General features: G+C 35.0%; 1 protein-coding gene across 1 annotated transcript in view; it reads right to left on the bottom strand.

Moving 5' to 3' along the window:
- The window catches only part of UBE2K (ubiquitin conjugating enzyme E2 K), a 54,455-nt gene that overhangs the window by 1,565 nt on the left and 33,466 nt on the right, over positions 1-19,424 (bottom strand). Inside the window, exons 4-6 of the mRNA XM_081159879.1 lie at positions 12,943-13,025; positions 3,219-3,318; positions 44-172 (exon numbers count right to left, since the gene is read on the bottom strand). Of these exons, the coding sequence (XP_081016005.1) occupies positions 44-172; positions 3,219-3,318; positions 12,943-13,025 (312 nt within the window). The remainder of the gene's footprint in view (positions 1-43; positions 173-3,218; positions 3,319-12,942; positions 13,026-19,424) is intronic.

Here is a 19,424-nt window from a genome sequence, read left to right as displayed (position 1 = left end):
ATCAATCAATATATCAAAATCAGCATGCCTTTATGTTACTTACCCTATCAAAGCCCATAGCACATAAGTTTTCTATTTTTTTGGTGTATTCTGGACTAGAAACTGGTGCTCCAGCATACACATGTGCCCAGAGTCGAGCTGTCTGTTTGAACATTTCAGGATTTTGTTTGTACTATATGAGGAAAAAATTGACATGATAATAGTTATAACATTCAAATAGTAACTCAGTTCTAACTGCCTAATAGCTTCTGCTTTTTCTAAATAAAATTATAGATTTTAAATGTTGATTCACTTTCCACTGAAAACAATGTCACTCAAGAAAACCGTTTAACCTGAAACTATAATTCGTAAGTTATACAGACAAAAGAAAAACAAAGACAAATGACATTTATCAACTCTGATCTCTGATTTCTACAAATGTTTAAGTAACAGAAAACTAATACTAAGTCAAGTGAGGCATCAGAGATTGTTTCTAATTAGAGATGTTTCTAAACACTGTGTGGGGCAAATATTGCACAACTAAGTGGAATTACTAGTTGCTAAAATAATATGGACATTAATAAATATGACCAAACTTTTGTATTAACCACAGCTCAGGCTAGAATATACAACTGGACTTTACTATTTTGCTAAAGCTGTATCAGTGCAAAGTCCTAACTTATAGCATATGTTTTGAGATGATTATGAACTTACCATACAACACTTATTTATTTATTTATTAAAATATATCTTTATTAATTTCAGAGAGGAAAAGAGAGGGAGAGAGAGAGAGAGAGAAAAACATCAATGATAAGAGTGTCACTGATTAGCTGCCTCCTGCACGCCCCCGATTGGGGACTGAGCCCACAACTCGGCCATGTAGCCTCACTGGGAATCGAACCCCGATTGCCTGGATCCTAGGTCAATGCTCAACCGCTGAGCCATGCCCGGCCGGGCACCATACAACACTTTTAAAAAATAAAACTTCCCATGTGGATTGAAAAGAGGTAAATTTGTTCTCAAATATTCCACCACTTAATAAGTCAAGGTATACATTAAAATAAGTTCAATTCACTTTATTTCTTGTAAAAGTATTTAATACATCTTTAATATTTTAACACTGATGAGATTTTATTATATTAAAATGATAAATGTAGTTTCTAATATTAATTCTTAACAAGGAAATAAGTCAAATTATTGGCTTGTTTTAGGAGCCAGAAGAAATGAAAGCTGGGACACAGGCTATGCTTCTGACTACTGAAAATGAATGAATAGCACATACATACATATAACATGTAAAACCATAATTCTAAGCACTCTGAGACAAATAGAACATTTTAACAAGACTATACATAAAACAAGGAGTGAACAACTTTTCAAGGGAAAAGAGAAGTTTGCTAAGAGGAAAAGTTTCCTCAGGTAGCCCTCGCTGGTGTGGCTCGGTTGGAGCGTCGTGGGCTGTATATGGGAGGGAATTGATCAATGTTTCTCTCTCCCTTCTTCTCTCTCTAATCCCTGGGTGAGGATTAAAAAAGTTTCTTCAGGTAGAGGAAACATGGCAGATTGGGCAAAATGACACGTAGAAATGAATGTACCTTGAAAAAGCATGAGTTTGAGGAACAGTAAGAATTTAGGGAATTAAGTTGGATATGTAGATAGTTAAAATCACGGAGGAAATCTGCAAACTAAAGAATTGAGCCTTACACCAAGTAGGTGATAGCAGAGCTAACAGGTTTTTAGTAAAGTAAAGTAAGATTTGCACATTATAAAGCTAACTGGTATCAATGTAAAACATGGGGGAAGGAAGAGGCTGAGGAAGGGGAGCTCTATTAGAACAGTAGAAATTTAGAAAAATGTGTACTGAGACAATCAGAGAAGTATGATGACAGAGATACTGGGAATAGAATCAATGAGAGAGAAAAAAATACATAGAGAAGAATTCCCAGTCTGTGACTTGGATATTTAACTAAACTAATGATGGTATCATAGAAAGACAGACACAGGCTTACAGGATTTAAGATTCTGCATTCAGTTTGAGAATGCTGTGCTGAGGTATCCACAAAACATTTATATAGAGCTATCCAGTTCCAAATAGGCTCTTGGGCTCAGGAGAAAGGTCTAGCCTGAGCATTTTATCAACATACAGATGGTAAATCAGTGTGGATATAATCATCTAAGTGAGTGTATATAATAGAACAAAGGAACTATACTTAAAAGGGAAGAGAAAGAAGAGACATAATTGTAGGAACAAAGAAGGAATGACAACTATGAAGACAGAAAGAGAAGAGAACCGTATCTCAGAAGTCAAGTGAGGAAAAAATTTCTAGTTAAAAAAAAAAAAATCCTAATGGTTTAGAGCAGGGGTTGGCAAACTTTCTTTCTTTCTTTCTAAATATCTCTTTATTGATTTCAAAGAGAGGACAGGAGAGGGAGAGAGAGAGATAGAAACATCAATGATGAGTCATTGATCAAGCCTGCAACCCGGGCATGTGCCCTGACCGGGAATCAAACCCCGATCGCTTGGATCCCAGATCAACGCTCAACCGCTGAGCCACGACCGGCCAGGCGGCAAACTTTCTTAAAAAACCAGGTAATAATTATTTCAGGCTTTCAAACCATACTGTCTTTGTCACAATTATTCAATTCTGCCACTTATAGCTGGAAAGTAATCAAACAGGTGTGGCTGTGTTACAATAAAACATTATTTACAAAAACAGTCTTACTGTAAAACTTTATGTCCCCTTTCTTGAAAATCAAAGATCAAAACTAAAAAAATATTTATTCCATTTGGCAATTATAAAGTCACTTTGGTAAACTTTACCACGTCACTTCAGTGCCACAGAAGCTAGTTAAAATGATCATCAAGAAGGGATTACCACTTACGGAGGGAGCTAAACGGATACACACACGATAAAGCACAAGTAGGAAAATGTTAATCACAGAATATAGGTGGTAGGTATATGGATGTTCACTCTAATCCTTTTGATATTATGTGTTTGAAAATTTCCATAATATGTTTAAAAAAAACCTACCATATACCCAATTAAGCTAGTATGTTAAAAATCAAGGCATTAACTTTTCACTATTATATTTGACAAAATAACCTTACTGCAAGTAAGGAACCACTTCCAAATTTAGTTTCAATAGAAGTATGCGCATACGTTAACACTGCAAACCTCTAAAGTAGAGACTAAAAGGTAAATATAAGAGTCTCAAAAGAAGAAAAGTAGCTATCTTACCTGATTTGCTACTACTGCATCCTGTGGATCATCTGGTTCTGCAGCTGCCAACAGTGCTTGCAATGACAATAATACTGTGCGAAGAGTCATTGCTGCTGCCCTAAAATTAAAAATAGGAAAAGATCAAGTTAAGAATGCTCTGCATTGCCTGGCCGGGCGTGGCTCAGCGGTTGAGCATCGTCCTAGGATCCAGGTGATTGGGGTTCGATTCCCGGTCAGGGCACATGCCTAGGTTGCAGGCTCGATCCCCAGTTGGGGGTGTACAGGAAGCAGCCGATCAATGACTCTCTCATCACTGATGTTTCTATTTCTCTCTCTCCCTCTCCTTTCCTCTCTCTGAAATCAATAAAGATATTAAAAAAAAAAAAAAAAAAAAGAACGCTCTGCATGACGAAAGCGAAGTGAATGTTTTCTGAATAAAACATAACTACTGGAGTGAAACGTAACCCAAGTTTTATCTCAATTATATAATTAAGTTATAGAATTTATAATTACATGTCTGCCTATCACATTTTTTCTTTACAATGAACAAATATTTCTTAAGACAATTTATTTATTTTATTATTATTATTTTTTAATATATATCTTTATTGATTTCAGAGAGAGGAAAGGAGAGGGAGAGAGAGAGATAGAAACATCAACGATGAGAGAGTCATTGATCGAGCCCACAACCGGGGCATGTGCCCTGACTGGGAATCGAACCCCGATCGCCTGGATCCTAGGACGACGCTCAACCGCTGAGCCATGCCCAGCAGTGCTCTTAAGACAATTTAAACTGTTTTGAACTGGCCTTGTTTTTTTCTTGTTACCAATATCCTACAGGTAAGCTCTATCTACTGACTTACTTTCTATCCATTTCTCTAGACATGAAGTAAAAATAAAGTGATATACTAATATGTGGAACTTATTTTCAATGGCACTTTAAAAACAAAGTATCATCAAGCACATAGCTTTTACTTTCAAGAAAGCCTGAAATCATTCCATAACATTCTGAAATAGAACAAGTTTTTTGCTTAAAATATCACTTAATTCATGCTTCTAAATGTATTTATAAAGCAAATATGTATCTAGAAAATGGTACCTACCTAACCAGCAAGAATTCATAGCATTTCTGTTAAAAAATTGTTAATATCAAAATATTTATAAATATAAGCGTAATAGTGGAATATTTAAGATCCTAAAGATATTAAACAACATGCCCATTTTCATCACACTAATTAGACCACTCTAAAATACTTTTCGATTGGGTTTCTCATTTTAACCACACAAAGAGAAAATTAATAAGTGACTATTTTCTCATTTTTCCCCAGGATGGTATATATAAATAATACCATCCTAGATGCTTAGAAGAAAAGTTAATTTATTACCAAAAATGGATGATATCTTAAGGCAGTGAGTCTGACAAAATATGCTTCCCCCAACTAGCAACATTGATATCACTTGGAAACTTATAAGAAATGAAAATTCTCAGCCTTATCCCAGACCTACTGAATTAGAGACTCTGGGGTGGTTTAACAGGTATTCCAAGTGATTCTGATATAAGCTAATCTTTCAGAAATACTGCTTTAGTGCATTACAGATTAAGCTAATTGAGAAAGGCTGCTCTAAACTGATAAATATCACATCTGTAGGTCTATATGTTATATATTAGAAAAAAATTAAACAAGTGGTTCTTTAAAATACCATCAGAGTAAAATTTTTATCAATCAATTTATTCTTTTAGAGAAGCTACAGGAATAAGAGAAAATTGGTTATAATGCTAAAAATTAGCTGAAATGCTAAACTAGCATTAAAAGAGAACAGGATTTCAAAACCTTTTTACCATTATATAATTTTATCCCATAGAAAGTTCTATTTCTGAAATAGAGCTGAGAAATAGTAATTGTTTCTCCAGACTAAGGTTTAAAATTTCCTAAGAGCTTACACAAATTCTTTTCAACCAACAGTTGTAACATCTCTAAATGGACAATATTCTTTTAAGACAGATGTCAAAGCATAGAAACCCAAATTTAGTCCTTAAACGTTCACTGTTGCCCTGTCATTAGCACCAAACAAGGTTGAAATCTTTCATAATTAGAAGTTCACTACTGTAATTTCATTTTACGCTTGGGTAATTTTAAAGAGAATGTTTAAAGGCACATGCACATCAAAAGTTACCTAGATACATCAGCTCTAAGCAGATTTAAACCACCCAAAACAGGACATACAAAATATCACAGAAATAGAATATACAAAATTAAGCTGGTTACTCTAATACCCCAATGCACTTGTTTAAGCATCCTAATTTAAAAAACATATGACATCACTTTAATAAAAATCTTAACTTAGATAATTTTAAATTAAAGTAATTGTTTCTTAGAAGAAAACTGATCTGAATATTGAAAAAAAAATCTTCACTCAAAGGAATTATTTCATTTAAAAAATTATTAAACTCACAATTATTTTCTCTTGCAATAAAAATATAAAAGCATGTAAAATAAAAGCAATCCAAGTCTTAGCAAAATCTTAACATCACAAGGTAGCTTTATATATTTACATCTCAACAAGGCAATAGATATTTTAAACCTCTCAAAAGAATGAAGTTGGGCCCTTGCCTTACACCATACATAAAAATTAACTCAAAATGGATCAAAGCCCTAAATGTAAAAGCTGAAATTATAAAGCTCTTAGAAGAAAACATAGGGGGAAAGCTTCATAACACTGAAGTTGGCAATAATTTCTTGGGCATCATCTAAAGCACAAGCAACAAAAGAAAAACCAGAAAAATTAATATGCAACTCCATCAAAGTTAAAAACTCCTGTGTAGAGAGGCAAGAAAAAAAACCAAAACACCTGTTCAAAGATATAATCAATAGAGTGAAGGCAACCCACAGAATGGCAGAAAATATTTGCAAATTATATATCTGAAAAGGGGTTAATAATCTGGAATATAGAAAGAACTCTTGCAACTCAACAACAACAAAACTACTTAAAAAATGAGAAAGGGCTTAAAACGTATCTCCCATGAAGATATACAAATAACTGATAAGCACATGAAAAGATGCTTAACTGCCCTGGCTGGGTAGCTTAGTTGGTTACAGTGTGTCGCAATACACCAAGGTTGCAGGCTGGATGCCTGGTCAGGGCACACATAAGTGTCAACCAATGAATGCACAAAAAAGTGGAACAAATCAATGCTTCTCTTTTTTTTTTCTCTCCCTCTCAAAATCAATTACAAAAACAACAACAAAAAGATGCTTAACATCACTAATCATTAGGGAAATATAAATCAAACAATAAAATATCACCTCAAATCCATTAGGATGACTACTATCCAAAAAACCCCCCAAAATAACACTTGTTGGCGAGGATGTGGAGTACCTGGAATCCTTTTGCACTGTTGGTGAGAATCAACAGAAACAGTATGGCAATTCCTCAAAAAAATAAAACATAGCAATTCCACTTAAGGACATATACCCAAAATAATTAAAAGCAGGGACTCATAAACAGGTAACTGTACACCCATATTCATAGCAAGCATTATTCACAGTTGTCAAAATGTGGAAGCAATTCAAGTTTCCATCAAGCAATGAATGAACAAAATGTGATCTATACATACCATGGAATTTTATTCAGCCTTAAAAAGAAAAATCTGACACATGCTTCAACGTGGATGCATCTTAAGGACATTGTGTTAAGTGAAGTCAGGAATAAAAAGACAAACACTATGATTCATACAGACAGAAAGTAGAATGGTGGTTGTCATGGACTGGAGGGAGGGGGGAATGGGAAGCTGAATGGGTAAAGAGTTACAGTTTGGCAAGATGAAGAGTTCTGGGAGGGCAGGAATAGGGTGGAGGGATGAAGAGGCAGAGCATAGATCAATTCTAGGGCAGTGAAAATACTCTGTATACCATAATGATGAATACATGTTATTATATACATTTGTTTAAAGCCACAGAATGTACAAGAGTCAAACATAATATAAGCTATGGACTTTGGGTGATTGGGATGTGCCAATACAGGTTCATCAAACTAATAAATGTACCACTCTGGTGGAGGATGCTGATAATGGGGTAGGTTATGCATGTGTGCAGACAGGGAATGTATCAGAAACCTCTGTACCTTTCTCTCAATTTTGCTGTGAATCTAAAAAGATAGTCTTATTTTAAAAGGGAGATGGTTCTGAAAACTGGCTGCACAACAATGTAAATATACTTATTACTCAACTGTATAATTTTTTTTTTAACCCTCACCAGAGGATATATTTTCTATTGCTTATGGGGGGGGGGCATCATTGTGAGACAGACACATCAATTGGTTTCCTTCTGCACACACCCCGACCAGAGCTGGGATCGAGCCTGCAACTGAGGAACATACCCTTGACCAGAATCGAACCCAGGACCGTCCGTAGGCTGATGCTCTAACCACTGAACCACACCAGCTAGGGCTCAACTATACACTTTAAAACAGTTAAGATTACAATGCTAGCCTGGCTGGGCGTGGCTCAGCGGTTGAGCATCGACCTAGGATCCAGGAGATCTCGGTTCGATTCCCAGTCAGGGCACATGCCTGGGTTGCAGTCTCAATCCCCAGTAGGGGACATGTAGGAGGCAGCCAATCTATGCCTCTCTCTCATCATTGATGTTTCTATCTCTCCCCCCACTTCCTCTCTCTGAAATCAATAAAAACATATAGATTAAAAAAAAAAGATTACAATGCTATATGTCATTTTAAAAACAAAAGTTAGGATGGTAAATTTTATGTCATATGTATTTCATAATTAAATATATTTAAAAAATTTTAAAGTGATAAACTCTTCCCTTAGAGATTTATAAGTTATTATTATAAATACTTTCTACTTCATTTGCAGTATCTTTATTGGGAAGACATTCATAAACTATTATAGACCCTCTGAGTTATCTATCACTTCAAGAAGCAGAAACTAAGGGCCTAAAGTTGAACATGTTAAAAGGGGCTGTTTGCCCTCAAAATGAAAGGAAACATCTGGTGCTATAATTTTAGATTCAATTTATAACAATCTCAGTGAGAAAACGTTGTATGTTTTCTATATGCTTGAAAATAATAAAATGTTGGGGAGGTGTTTATAAACCATTAAGAATTAGCTGAATAAAGAAATCTGAAAAAATCAAGAGTAAACAATGACATTTTTAATTAGTAATAAAATTCATATCAAAATGAAACCTACTCTTCTGGCCCTAAACACTATAAACACTGTAACATCTTTGATGGTATAAAGAAATGTGTACATTCATAGAGATGTAAATTACAGCATAAGGAATATAGTTAATAATATTCTAATAAGTAGGTGTGGTGTCAGATGGGTGCAGGATTTATTGGGGTAATCACTTACTAAGTTATGTAATGTCTGGTCACTGGGGTGTACACCTGAAACTAATATAATGATGTCAACTGTAATTGGAGAATAAACAATTTAAAAGAATAACAACTTTATATGGTGCCAGATGGATGCTAGACTTATCAAGTGATCACTTTATAAGTTATATAAATGTCTAATCTCTGTTGTACACCTGAAACTAATATAATATTGTACATCAATTGTAACTGAAATTTATTTAAAAGGAAAAAAATGTTAAAAATTAAAATGTGTACATTTTTATTGTTCTACATTTTGAATCCAAATTTAGTAATGTGAAAAAGTATATAACTGAAAATACAGTATTTCTGTCCCATTTATTGTTCTTTTCACAAAGTACTGATTAAATTCATATTGCATTGAGATTTTTAGGATTCAGTGTATAAAATTAGCTTAAATCTATTAAAAACAAAACCCTTGGAGAAAAACAGGAATATAAAATTATTTCAAAATGTGTTAACTAATTTTAATTAGTTGATGATATGAGAAGTGAGTACTACATAAACCTATCTTCCTCTCATTAGTTTTGCTCAGATCTCAAATCAATAAGCAGCTAATATAGCTAATTAAACATTTATATGAACTAAGTAGGGCCTTTAGCATGCAAAATAAGCATGGGAATTGTTTGTATTGTTGACTAACTTTTCTGTTAAGGATCTTCCAGAAGACCATCAATAAATCATCTATGTTTATGCAAAACTCTGAATGCTAAAGAGAATGGCAGCTTTTTTGTTATAATTTTTTAAGGTATAATAAGCAAAGTAAAATGCTGCAGAGCTGCATTAAATTTTTATTTTTTGAGCCTCACCTGAGGGTATTTTTTTCCATTGCTTTTTCAGGGAGAGTGCGAGGGGGAGGGAGGGAAGGAGAGAGGGAGGGGGAGGGGGGAGAGAAAGAGAAACATCAATGTGAGAGAGACACATCAATTGGTTGCCTCCTGCACGATCCCAACCAGGGCAGGGGATCGAGCCTGCAACCGAGGTAGATGCCCTTGGCTGCAATCGAACCTGGGACCTTTCAGTCTGCAGACCAACGCTCTAACCACTGAACCAAACAGGCTAGGGCTGCATTAATTTTTATATGTACACATACCCATGTAACCAACACCCAGATTAAAATACAGAGTATTTCCAGTCAAAAAGATTCACTTATGCCCCCCCCATTCATAACCCTTACCTACCCCACCACTGTCCTAATTTCTATCGCCATAAATTATTGGTTCATTTTGAATTTCATAAAAACCGAATCATAGTGCATATTCCTGTTTGGTTTTTGTCACTCAGAATATCTATGAGAATCCTCCATGCTGACTGTGTCAACATGCTTTTCCCCCCCTGCTAGGTAGTGTTCCACTGTACAATAATAATGCCATTATATACCCATTCTCGTTGACAGACATTTGAGTTATTTCCAATGTGAGTAAATCTGCTATAGATATTCTTGTACAAGTCTTTTGGTGGACATATGCACTCACTTCTCTTGGATATATACCTAAGAGTAGAAACTGGAACTGCTAGGCCATATTGAAGGTGTACGTTTAGCTTTGGTACATTCTAATGGTTGGGCGGTTGAACGACATTTGTATCAGCAATTCATGAGAACCATCTGTAAGTATGTAGTGGTACATAATTGTGATTTTAATTTACATTTCCCTGATGACTAATGATGCTGAACATAGCTTACCAACCATCTAAATAAATAACTTCTTAATGCCTGTTCATATCTTTTGAAAAGGCAGTAGCACTGAGAGCAATTTTTATGTGTTGTCAATTTCTTCCCCAGGTATATTAAGACACCTTTAATTATAATAGGTGGGGGGGGGGATTAGAAAATAGTTTCCACATAGACTAAGTTTAGAAGTTAAGAAATAAACAAGTAAATCACCATCTACTTGTATTAATAAAGGACCAAGATTAACAAATTGTTTTCTAGCATACCTGTCCCAAAGTATTCGTTTATTCAATTTATATTTCCTAAGATTATTATCCTGTAGTTTTCTTTATCAAATTCCAGTTTTGAGTCTGAACATCCACGCTTAAACATAGATATCCATTAAATGTCAATTATACCTCAATAAAGCTGGGAAGGGCAGAGAGAGAACAAACCCATGGATAACCAATCTCACCTATTTTATCTGGTGTGTCTTTGATATCTTTTAATATTTCAATTATACAGATATCAAACAAGACTAAATTCAGCTATATCACCTGTCTTAGGAAATGGAAATAGTTGATAGAAAGTCTTTTGGTACAAATATTCAAGTTCTCTCCCTATATATATACACACCATAATCTTTCAACTATCTACAGAGAGATAATCAAGAGTGGTAGTACTGCTGGCTTAACTCTGAACAGAAAGGAAAGTCAGTGGAAGATTTTAGTCCGGAGCTTTATTTATTTTTAAAGGGGGGGGTTGTTATTCTGGCTGTTGAGAAAAGCCTGAGTAGGGAAGAGTCAGAAGCACTGGGGCAGGCTACCATAATCATTCAGGCAAGAGGTAATGTGACTTGGATCCAGGTGGCAGCAGTGAAGCTACTACTAAGGTTTTGGAAGTTTCACCAACAGGGTTTACAGAGAGGGTACAGGGTACCAGAGAAAGAAGAACCAAGGATCATGATGAGACTTTGGTCTGAGCAACTGCAAGGATGTAACTGCCAATAACTTATATGGGGTGAAGCATGTTTTTGGTTAGTGGAGTATAAGTTCAGTTTTCGATATGTTTAAGATAAAGTTAGATAGATGTATTCTACACTGTTCAATGTTTAACCATATGGAATATAGATCAAGAAACTAGATCCCAAGAGGTGATATACTGAGGGAGAAGCCTTACGTGGATGTGCTATTAGAATGGAAAAAGAAAACCAAACCAAACCATCAACTCTTGCCTGTTTATCCAGTTATTAAATAAACCAAATCGCCCATACAGTGAATGTTGTCATTCCTGCCTCACCTTGTTCAGGTTCCATTCTTTCCCTTCCTTAACAAATCAAAGCCATAACTTATTCCTGTTTTCTCCCACGCCAATGTCTTTTTATACCTCTTTGTCTTAGTCTTTCCATCCACAGTGTCAGAATATGCCAGACTCTAGTCTAAGGGAATTACATAAAAAAATTCATTTAATCCTGTCAACAGTCCTATGAAGGAAGTATTAACCCCATTTTTTTTCAGATGAGTAAACTAAGGCACAAAAACTAGGTAAGTTGCTTAAGACTATACAGTTTGGTAAATGGCAGAGCCAGGGTTTGAATGTAATGGCTCCATTTTTAACATAATGGCTCCAGAGTAAGAACTTTTTTTTTTTTTTAATATGTTTTTATTGATTTTATTCTATTTTTTAAAATATATCTTTACTGATTTCAGAGAGAGGAAAGGAGAGGGAGAGAGAGATAGAAACATCAATGATGAGAGTCACTGATCGAGCCCACAACCCGGGCATGTGTCCTGACCGGGAATCGAACCGCAATTGCCTGGATCCTAGGTCGACGCTCAACCGATGAGCCACACCCGGCCAGGCTGTTTTTATTGATTTTAAAGAGAGAGGAAGGGAGAGGCAAAGAGAGAAACATCAATCAGCTGCCTCCTGCACACCCCCTACTGGGGATTGAGCCCAGAACCTAGACATATGCCCCAACCAGGAATCAAACCTGCAACCTTTCGGTGCACAAGACAATGCAAAACCAACTGAGCCACATAGGCTAGGGCCAGAGTAAGAACTCTTAAAGCACTATGTTAAGATCAAATCAGACAAAATATGTGAATGCGCTATAAATTACTGTGCAAATGAAGATATCACCTACAAAGGTATTCCTTCTTAGAATCTGAAAACCAAAACTGTGCTCAATTAATACAACTTTTCACATTTTTGTTGCCTGACACCATCCAAGCCAGAGTTGATTATTTCAAAACTTTTTTTTTTAGTTTTTCACAAATATCTTCTTGAGATAACAAAGAATAAAATTTACCAAAATAACAAATGAAATCCTAGACTTTTCAAGAGCTAAAGCTAGCATCTGACATCTAGTAAGTCTATATTTAAATAGAGACTGTGATCTCAATTATAACACATTTTCAATTATGTACTTAAGTACATAAGTTTTAAAATCATTGCCCAAATAAGAGAAACTATCATACAGGGGTGGGCAAAAGTAGGTTTACAGTTGTAAGTATGCAAAACTGTTTATTCTTGCATTGTTATTTATTGTATTATTTACCATATAAACAACCGTAAACCTACTTTTGCCTACTTCTGTATAATCTTATGCTTTGAGGCAACTACACATTTAACACTCCACATACAGTCTTGGAATTCATATGGGAGAGGCGAGAAGGTAAACTGAAAATCTCTTACCATTGATCTTTCAGGATATCCAAACAAATAGCCCCTGTGACGGAACTAATATTAGGATGCCATATTTTAGTGATAAACCGGACCTAGAAATATAAAGCACACTTGAGTTTTTAAGTAACAGAAATAAAACACATACAGTTTAAATAGAACTATAAGAGAAAGAAATCACCAGATTTAAAAAAAGTGTCCATACTTACATCATTTTGCCTAAGTGAAGGGAGTGGTGTAGAAGACAAAGCACTTAAGACAAATGTTGTCATTGACATACATTCTTTTTAAACCTTTTAATAAATGCTCCACCCTTAAAGAAACCCAACAATTACTAGGTATTCACAGATAGTAAACACAAACTTTTTTAGTGTGAAGTAGGGTGTAGAATAAGTTTGAAGGAAAAAGTAAGCAAAATCAATAGTAAATGGAAGCACAAGTAGTAAGTGGCTATAAGATTGCTAATTTTTCTGTAGCAATTTTTCTCTCAAATTCTTTTTAAAAAATAATTCAACAAATATTTGAATGCCTATTATTATGTGCCAGGCACTGAAGAGACACTGAGGTTTAGAGTTTAACATGTTGATACAAAATCAAATAACTAAGTTAGCAACGGAACAAAGTGCAAGCTCCATACAATCTGATTTCAGATTTTGAGGCTCTAGTCACCTATTTGTCTTATCACAGAATAAGAAGAAAACAACAAAGTTAAAGTGTTAACTCTATCAGATCACCACATCTAGTTCATCAGCTCTTACTCTGAGCTTTTGGAGGAGGAGGAGGAGGGAGGGAGGAGGAGGAGGGTTATATTTGACATGATAATCACCTGAGTAAAAATTCCTTAACACTTACTAGAATAATTACTATGAACCAAGCAATGTTCTAAGTACTTTATAATGATTAATTCATTAATATATGCTTCAAATCTAAGCTAAGGAAAGATGCTAAACACCTTCCACTTCTCTCCGTGAGACTTGGATTTGTCTATTCTACCTATCTCTATTTCCTCACCTACTTACTAACATAAGTGTCAGTTGAAAAAGCAGTTTGTCACTAATGACTTCAAAACACCTGAAACTAATGGAGACATTCCATGTGCCTTGATCCTTTTTTATTCTAAAATAATTTTTTAATATATATATATTTTTTATTGATTTCTAAGAGAGGTAGGGACAGGGAGACATAGATAGAAACATCAATAATGAGAGTCACTGATTGGCTGCCTCCTGCATGCCCCTCACTGGGGATCAAGCAGCAAACAGCCATGTGCTCTGACCAGGAAGTGAACCTTGACCTCCTGGTTCATAGGTCGATGCTCAACGACTTAGCCACACTGGCTGGGCTCTTAAAATAATCTTAATGATTTCAATTACATCTACTACTCTCCATCCACAGAACCACCATCTCCTTAAAGGAGATCATCACTCTTCATCTGGGTTACTGAACAGTCTGCTAACTTGACTGCCTTCAGTCCTGCTCCCTCCAACCCATTCTCCAAACTGAAACCAAAGAGAGTCCTTTAAAACAAATCTGATTCATGTTACTACTCAAGGCCCCTTAATGACTTCTCATTCCCTTTGTGTAAGCCCACATTCATAAACTGGCCCTAACCTACCCCTCAAATCTCACTTCTACCTCATATTCCATGCATTTGCTCAACAAGTCATATTTTTAAAAAGTTTGGGTGGGTTTTTTGTGTTTTTTTTTGCATTGGGGCCTTTATACATGTTTCTTCTCTCAATAACACACTTCAATGGCCCTTTTCTCCTGGCTAACTCCTACTTATCCTTCAAGTTACAGCTTCCACATCACTTCTTCCTGATCTGTTCCCACAGCACCCTGTACTTTCCTATGTCACAGTATTGAACACACCTCTATAATCTTTTTTACTTGCCTAGTCTTCCCTGAAAGGCCTGATATCTATCCTGCCTACTAGAGCATTCTAAGTATCTAAAGTCCCTCATACTGAATACACATGCAATTAACATTATGACAATCCTGTTATTATAGGGCTAAACAGTATCCTTCTCAAATATAGTACAGGTCAAATAAGACAGGCTATAAAGAGCTTATGAACAACAGACATTTCTTCATAACAGATATAATCACAATATTCACATCTTAATTTTTACCATTCATTTGAGTTCAAAACGTAATTCTTATGCCAGAATTTCAGTAACTCAGACATTACAACCTTTTGTGACTTTAAAACAAAAGTTGGTTTAATATTTTCAACAAAATTGGAAAACAGAATGTTAAATTACTACTGAAGATGTCAGAAGGTTTATGGTTTAAGCAAGTGATCTAAGCCTATGTAAACTATATCTTGCTTTTTAAAAAAGTCTTCAATACATGATTCTCTATACACACTAAATGAAACAAATGTGCATATATTTATGCAGAACCAAGAAAATTATTAAACTATTTCTTACTCTGTACTATAATCTACAGTTAGAAATAAATAACTTTGATTTGCAGATGATCTAATAAAGAATCTAATTTTCAAGAGGACATTCCAATATCCAGCAGTAAAAATGTAACTCTTAGACTTGGGGTGGTGAACACACAATACAATATACAGATGATGTATTACAGAACTGTACAACTAAAACCTATATAATTTTATTAATTTCACCCCAATAAATTCAATTAAAAATACATAAATAAAGTAACTCTTATAAATAGTTCTTATGTGGTCCATCACTCTTTATCTCCCGTTCCTCTTTTTGTTATTCTTTATCTTCAATCATATCCTTTCTTACATTTTCACTTCTTTATCTCAAGCCTTAATATCACCAGTGGTACCCACATGTATCCTCGAATTATGTCCTGTTGTTCTACACCCAATTCACATCCCAACCCTGTCCTGTTCCAACAAAAATGTAGAATCAAAAAAGAACTTGGAAGGGATGAACGATAAGAATAAGTAATAATACAATGACATTTATTATGACCTACTTGAGTCATATTTGACTGATTACAAAACAGACATGGAATAAAGTACTAAAACATTTACTCTAACAACAATTCAAGTCTCCTTATTTTCACAAATGAAATTACTAGCATCATTTGGGTAACTTCAGAATAGTTATTAACTTTGAGGAGCACTCAAAGAACAGAAAGAAAAATCTTACTTAATATTATGTACATAGTGTTACCAGACCAAAATAAAAGAAGGGGACTATTCTTAGTTATATATGATAATACTGGCACATCATCATTGGTAAGCATATCTTCTATAGGCTGCATCCTATATTCATTCAGTAACTATTCATTGTAAATGTAAGCTCATATTTCCACTGGGAATTTCTAGTTTCAAGCTTGGAACTAAAAAATGTTATAGTATCAAACCATCTTTAACTTACTGTACAAAAGAAAATGAGAAACATGCCTACATAGATGAGCACACTCACTAAAGGTTATTAGCACTGGTATTTATACTCAATTTGACATATAAAAGTATGTTTATAATATCAAGGATAAAGAAGAAAATTCACAACATAATCTCCAACACATAACTGGACAAATAGTTGACATGCAGTTTTCCTAATTTAATGGGGTTTTCATCAATAGAACATAAATTACAGTTTACTCTAGAAATAACATGGGTTGCATGCATTGAATCAAATTCTTTCCAAACTATATTCAACTGATTCAAATATATATATTCTTTGAATATATATTTTCCTAAGTGAACCTTCTGCTCTTCAGGTCAATAATTTATTGCAGAGTAGTAAAGAGAAAATACTCTGAGGCCATGTTAAGACAAATCAATTTAAGTTTTCAATCTTGTGCAGTTTTAGCTGCACAGTAGGGTAAGAGAATATAACCAACTAACTCTAATACTTTTTACCTCATAAAGCTTAAAATTAAACCTGAGCTGACATATTAAACACATGTGAACACAATTCAGTAAGAAATCTATACAAATATTCCCCATTCTTTCCATTATATTTATCAATTAGTAAAAACTAAAATTGAGCCCAGCCAGGCGTGGCTCAGTGGTTGAGCATCAACCTAGGATCCAGGAGATCACAGTTCGATTCCCAGTCAGGGCACATGCCCAGGTTGCCGGCTCGATCCCCAGTAGGAGGCATGCAGGAGGCAGCCAATCAGTGATGACTCTCTCATCATTGATATTTCTATCTCTCCCCCTCTCCCTTCCTCTCTCTGATATCAATAAAGATATATTTAAAACAACACACGTTAATTTCAAATTAACATATACATATGCCAGAGGGAGAAAAACTTGGGTTAATCAAAGGAAGACCCTTGTGCCCTGGCCAGTGAGGCTCAGTTGATTGGGAGTCATCCCATGCATTTAAAGGTAGCTGGCCCAATTTCTGGCAGGGCTCAATCCCCGGTGGGGGGCATGCAGGAGGAGCAGATTGATGTTATGCTCTCACATTGATGTTACTCTCTCCCTCTCCCTAAAAATCAATAAACTATTTTTAAAAAAGGAAGATATTTCTAAATCTTGAAGTTACCTCAACACAGAATGGCCTAGGATAGTGGCCTGAAGATAATTGTGAGCTAGTAGCAAAACGTCAGACAGACCTTAGTACCTATGTTTTGAGTCTATTTTTCTCATTGTACTAAACACTGGGGGTGGGAGGGGCTAATAAAGCAGTGATTTCAAAGATTAAATGAAATAATGCCTAATAGTGCCTAAAACAGAATCAGGACTATGCAATGGCTTTGAAGCTATAATAAAGACTTAATATAATAAGACTTAAGGTTAATAATGAAACACTTTTATTGAGAACATTTTAAATGTACAACTTCATGGATGTGAGTCTATTCACAGAGTTGTGCAACCATCACCACAATCTAATTTTTTTATCATTTCACATCTCAAAAAGAAACCATGTAACCCCTCACTAGTCATTCCCCCACACCTCCCAAGTGCTAAGCAACCACCAATCTATTTCTGTCTCTGTGAATTTGGTTCTTGCAAAGTTTCACATAAATGAAATCATACAATTACTTCCAGTTAAATGAGATACCTAGAGTAGTCAAATTCATAGAGAGAAAATAGAAAAGTTACCAGGAGCTAGGGGCATGGTGTAACATGAAGTTACTGTTTAACAGAAAAAATGAAAAAGTTGTGGAGATGGATGGTGGTGATATGAGTATACTTAATGCCACTAATCTACACACTTAAAAGTGGATAAAATGGTAACTTTTATGTTATGTATATTTTAACCACTACTTAAAAAAAAAAAAATCAACAAGGCTTATCAGAAAATAGAAGTACATAAGCCAACAGAATAATAAGCACTCCAAACTGTCAGATGACCCAAACTCACCCTGGAATTTCCATTACCATGCCTACTCTTAAATGAGCACAACCAACAGATTAAATAAGTAAATTCAAAAACATTTACTGAATGACTACTATCATATATTCAAAGACATGACACTGTTAGGAGCCACAGAAAATACAGAGGTGTATACATGGTTCTTCACCTCAGGAGCATAAAACCTAGTGAAAGATACACAGCCCCATATAATACAACACATTAATTGGTATTGTATTGTTTTGGTACTATATAAATTATATAAAATGCTATTGTGAGGAGAACAATTTGATGGGCACAGCTTAATGGAGAATGTGATACTTTACCTAGGCTTCAAAAGAAAACTAGAATTTTAAATGACAGAGACGACTCAAGTGAAAATGAGAGAAAAGTGTGAAAGAATAAGCACCATCCCCAAATAGCATATAATCCAGGTTGGCAAATGAGACCCTTGTTGTAAGTGAGGGTGGTAGAAGATTAGAATGGAAAAGAAGACTAGGGTCAGGTGGTAGGAGGTCTTAAATGCTGAGCTAAGGAATTTAGACTTTATTAACAAGAAAGAAAAAATAAACCATGATCAAAACTGTACTTTAGGAAGATTTATAGAACAGCAGTGCAAAGAACTAAGAGGACTGACAAAGATGAAGGGTGACTAAAGAATAGGCAAAATAGGAAAGTAATAAAGTGGCAATGATAGCAAAAGTAAAGACATAAAGGAAGCTGATCAGTCAAAAAATAAGTTTATGTTAATTCCCCGTGTTATACATGACTCTAGAACATTCGATTTTCTCTTTTAACATTCATCACAGTTGCAATTATTTGTTCATTATTTTTTTCGCTGCTAGAATGTGAGCTCCATGAAAGCAAGGGCAGTTAAGTCTTATTTATTTGTATATTGGCACATAGTACTCAAATAATTGTTGAAAAAATTCAGAATACTTTCTTCCCTAAAAACCCTACTCCTCTGAGGAAAGTAAGAATTTGTATAAGAGTTCTCTACATCTAGGAACAGTGCAAGTTTTTCCAGACCTAGAATTTAAGCCACTGTCAGATGCACATCCTATTATTCCTGTCTAGAGCCATTACTAGCTGCCTCTAAGTAAGCTTGCTTTTCATTATAATTCCAGAAGCTAACTATCTTCCATTACCTGAAATCTTGTCCGCATTAAATTGACATAGTCAACAACTCAAAAC

The sequence above is a fragment of the Miniopterus schreibersii genome (genome assembly GCF_964146895.1).
Source record: "Miniopterus schreibersii genome assembly, chromosome: 1".
Classification (NCBI taxonomy): Eukaryota; Metazoa; Chordata; class Mammalia; order Chiroptera; family Miniopteridae; genus Miniopterus; species Miniopterus schreibersii.
Note: the sequence above shows the minus strand (reverse complement) of the source record. Positions and strands in the feature narration are given on the sequence as shown.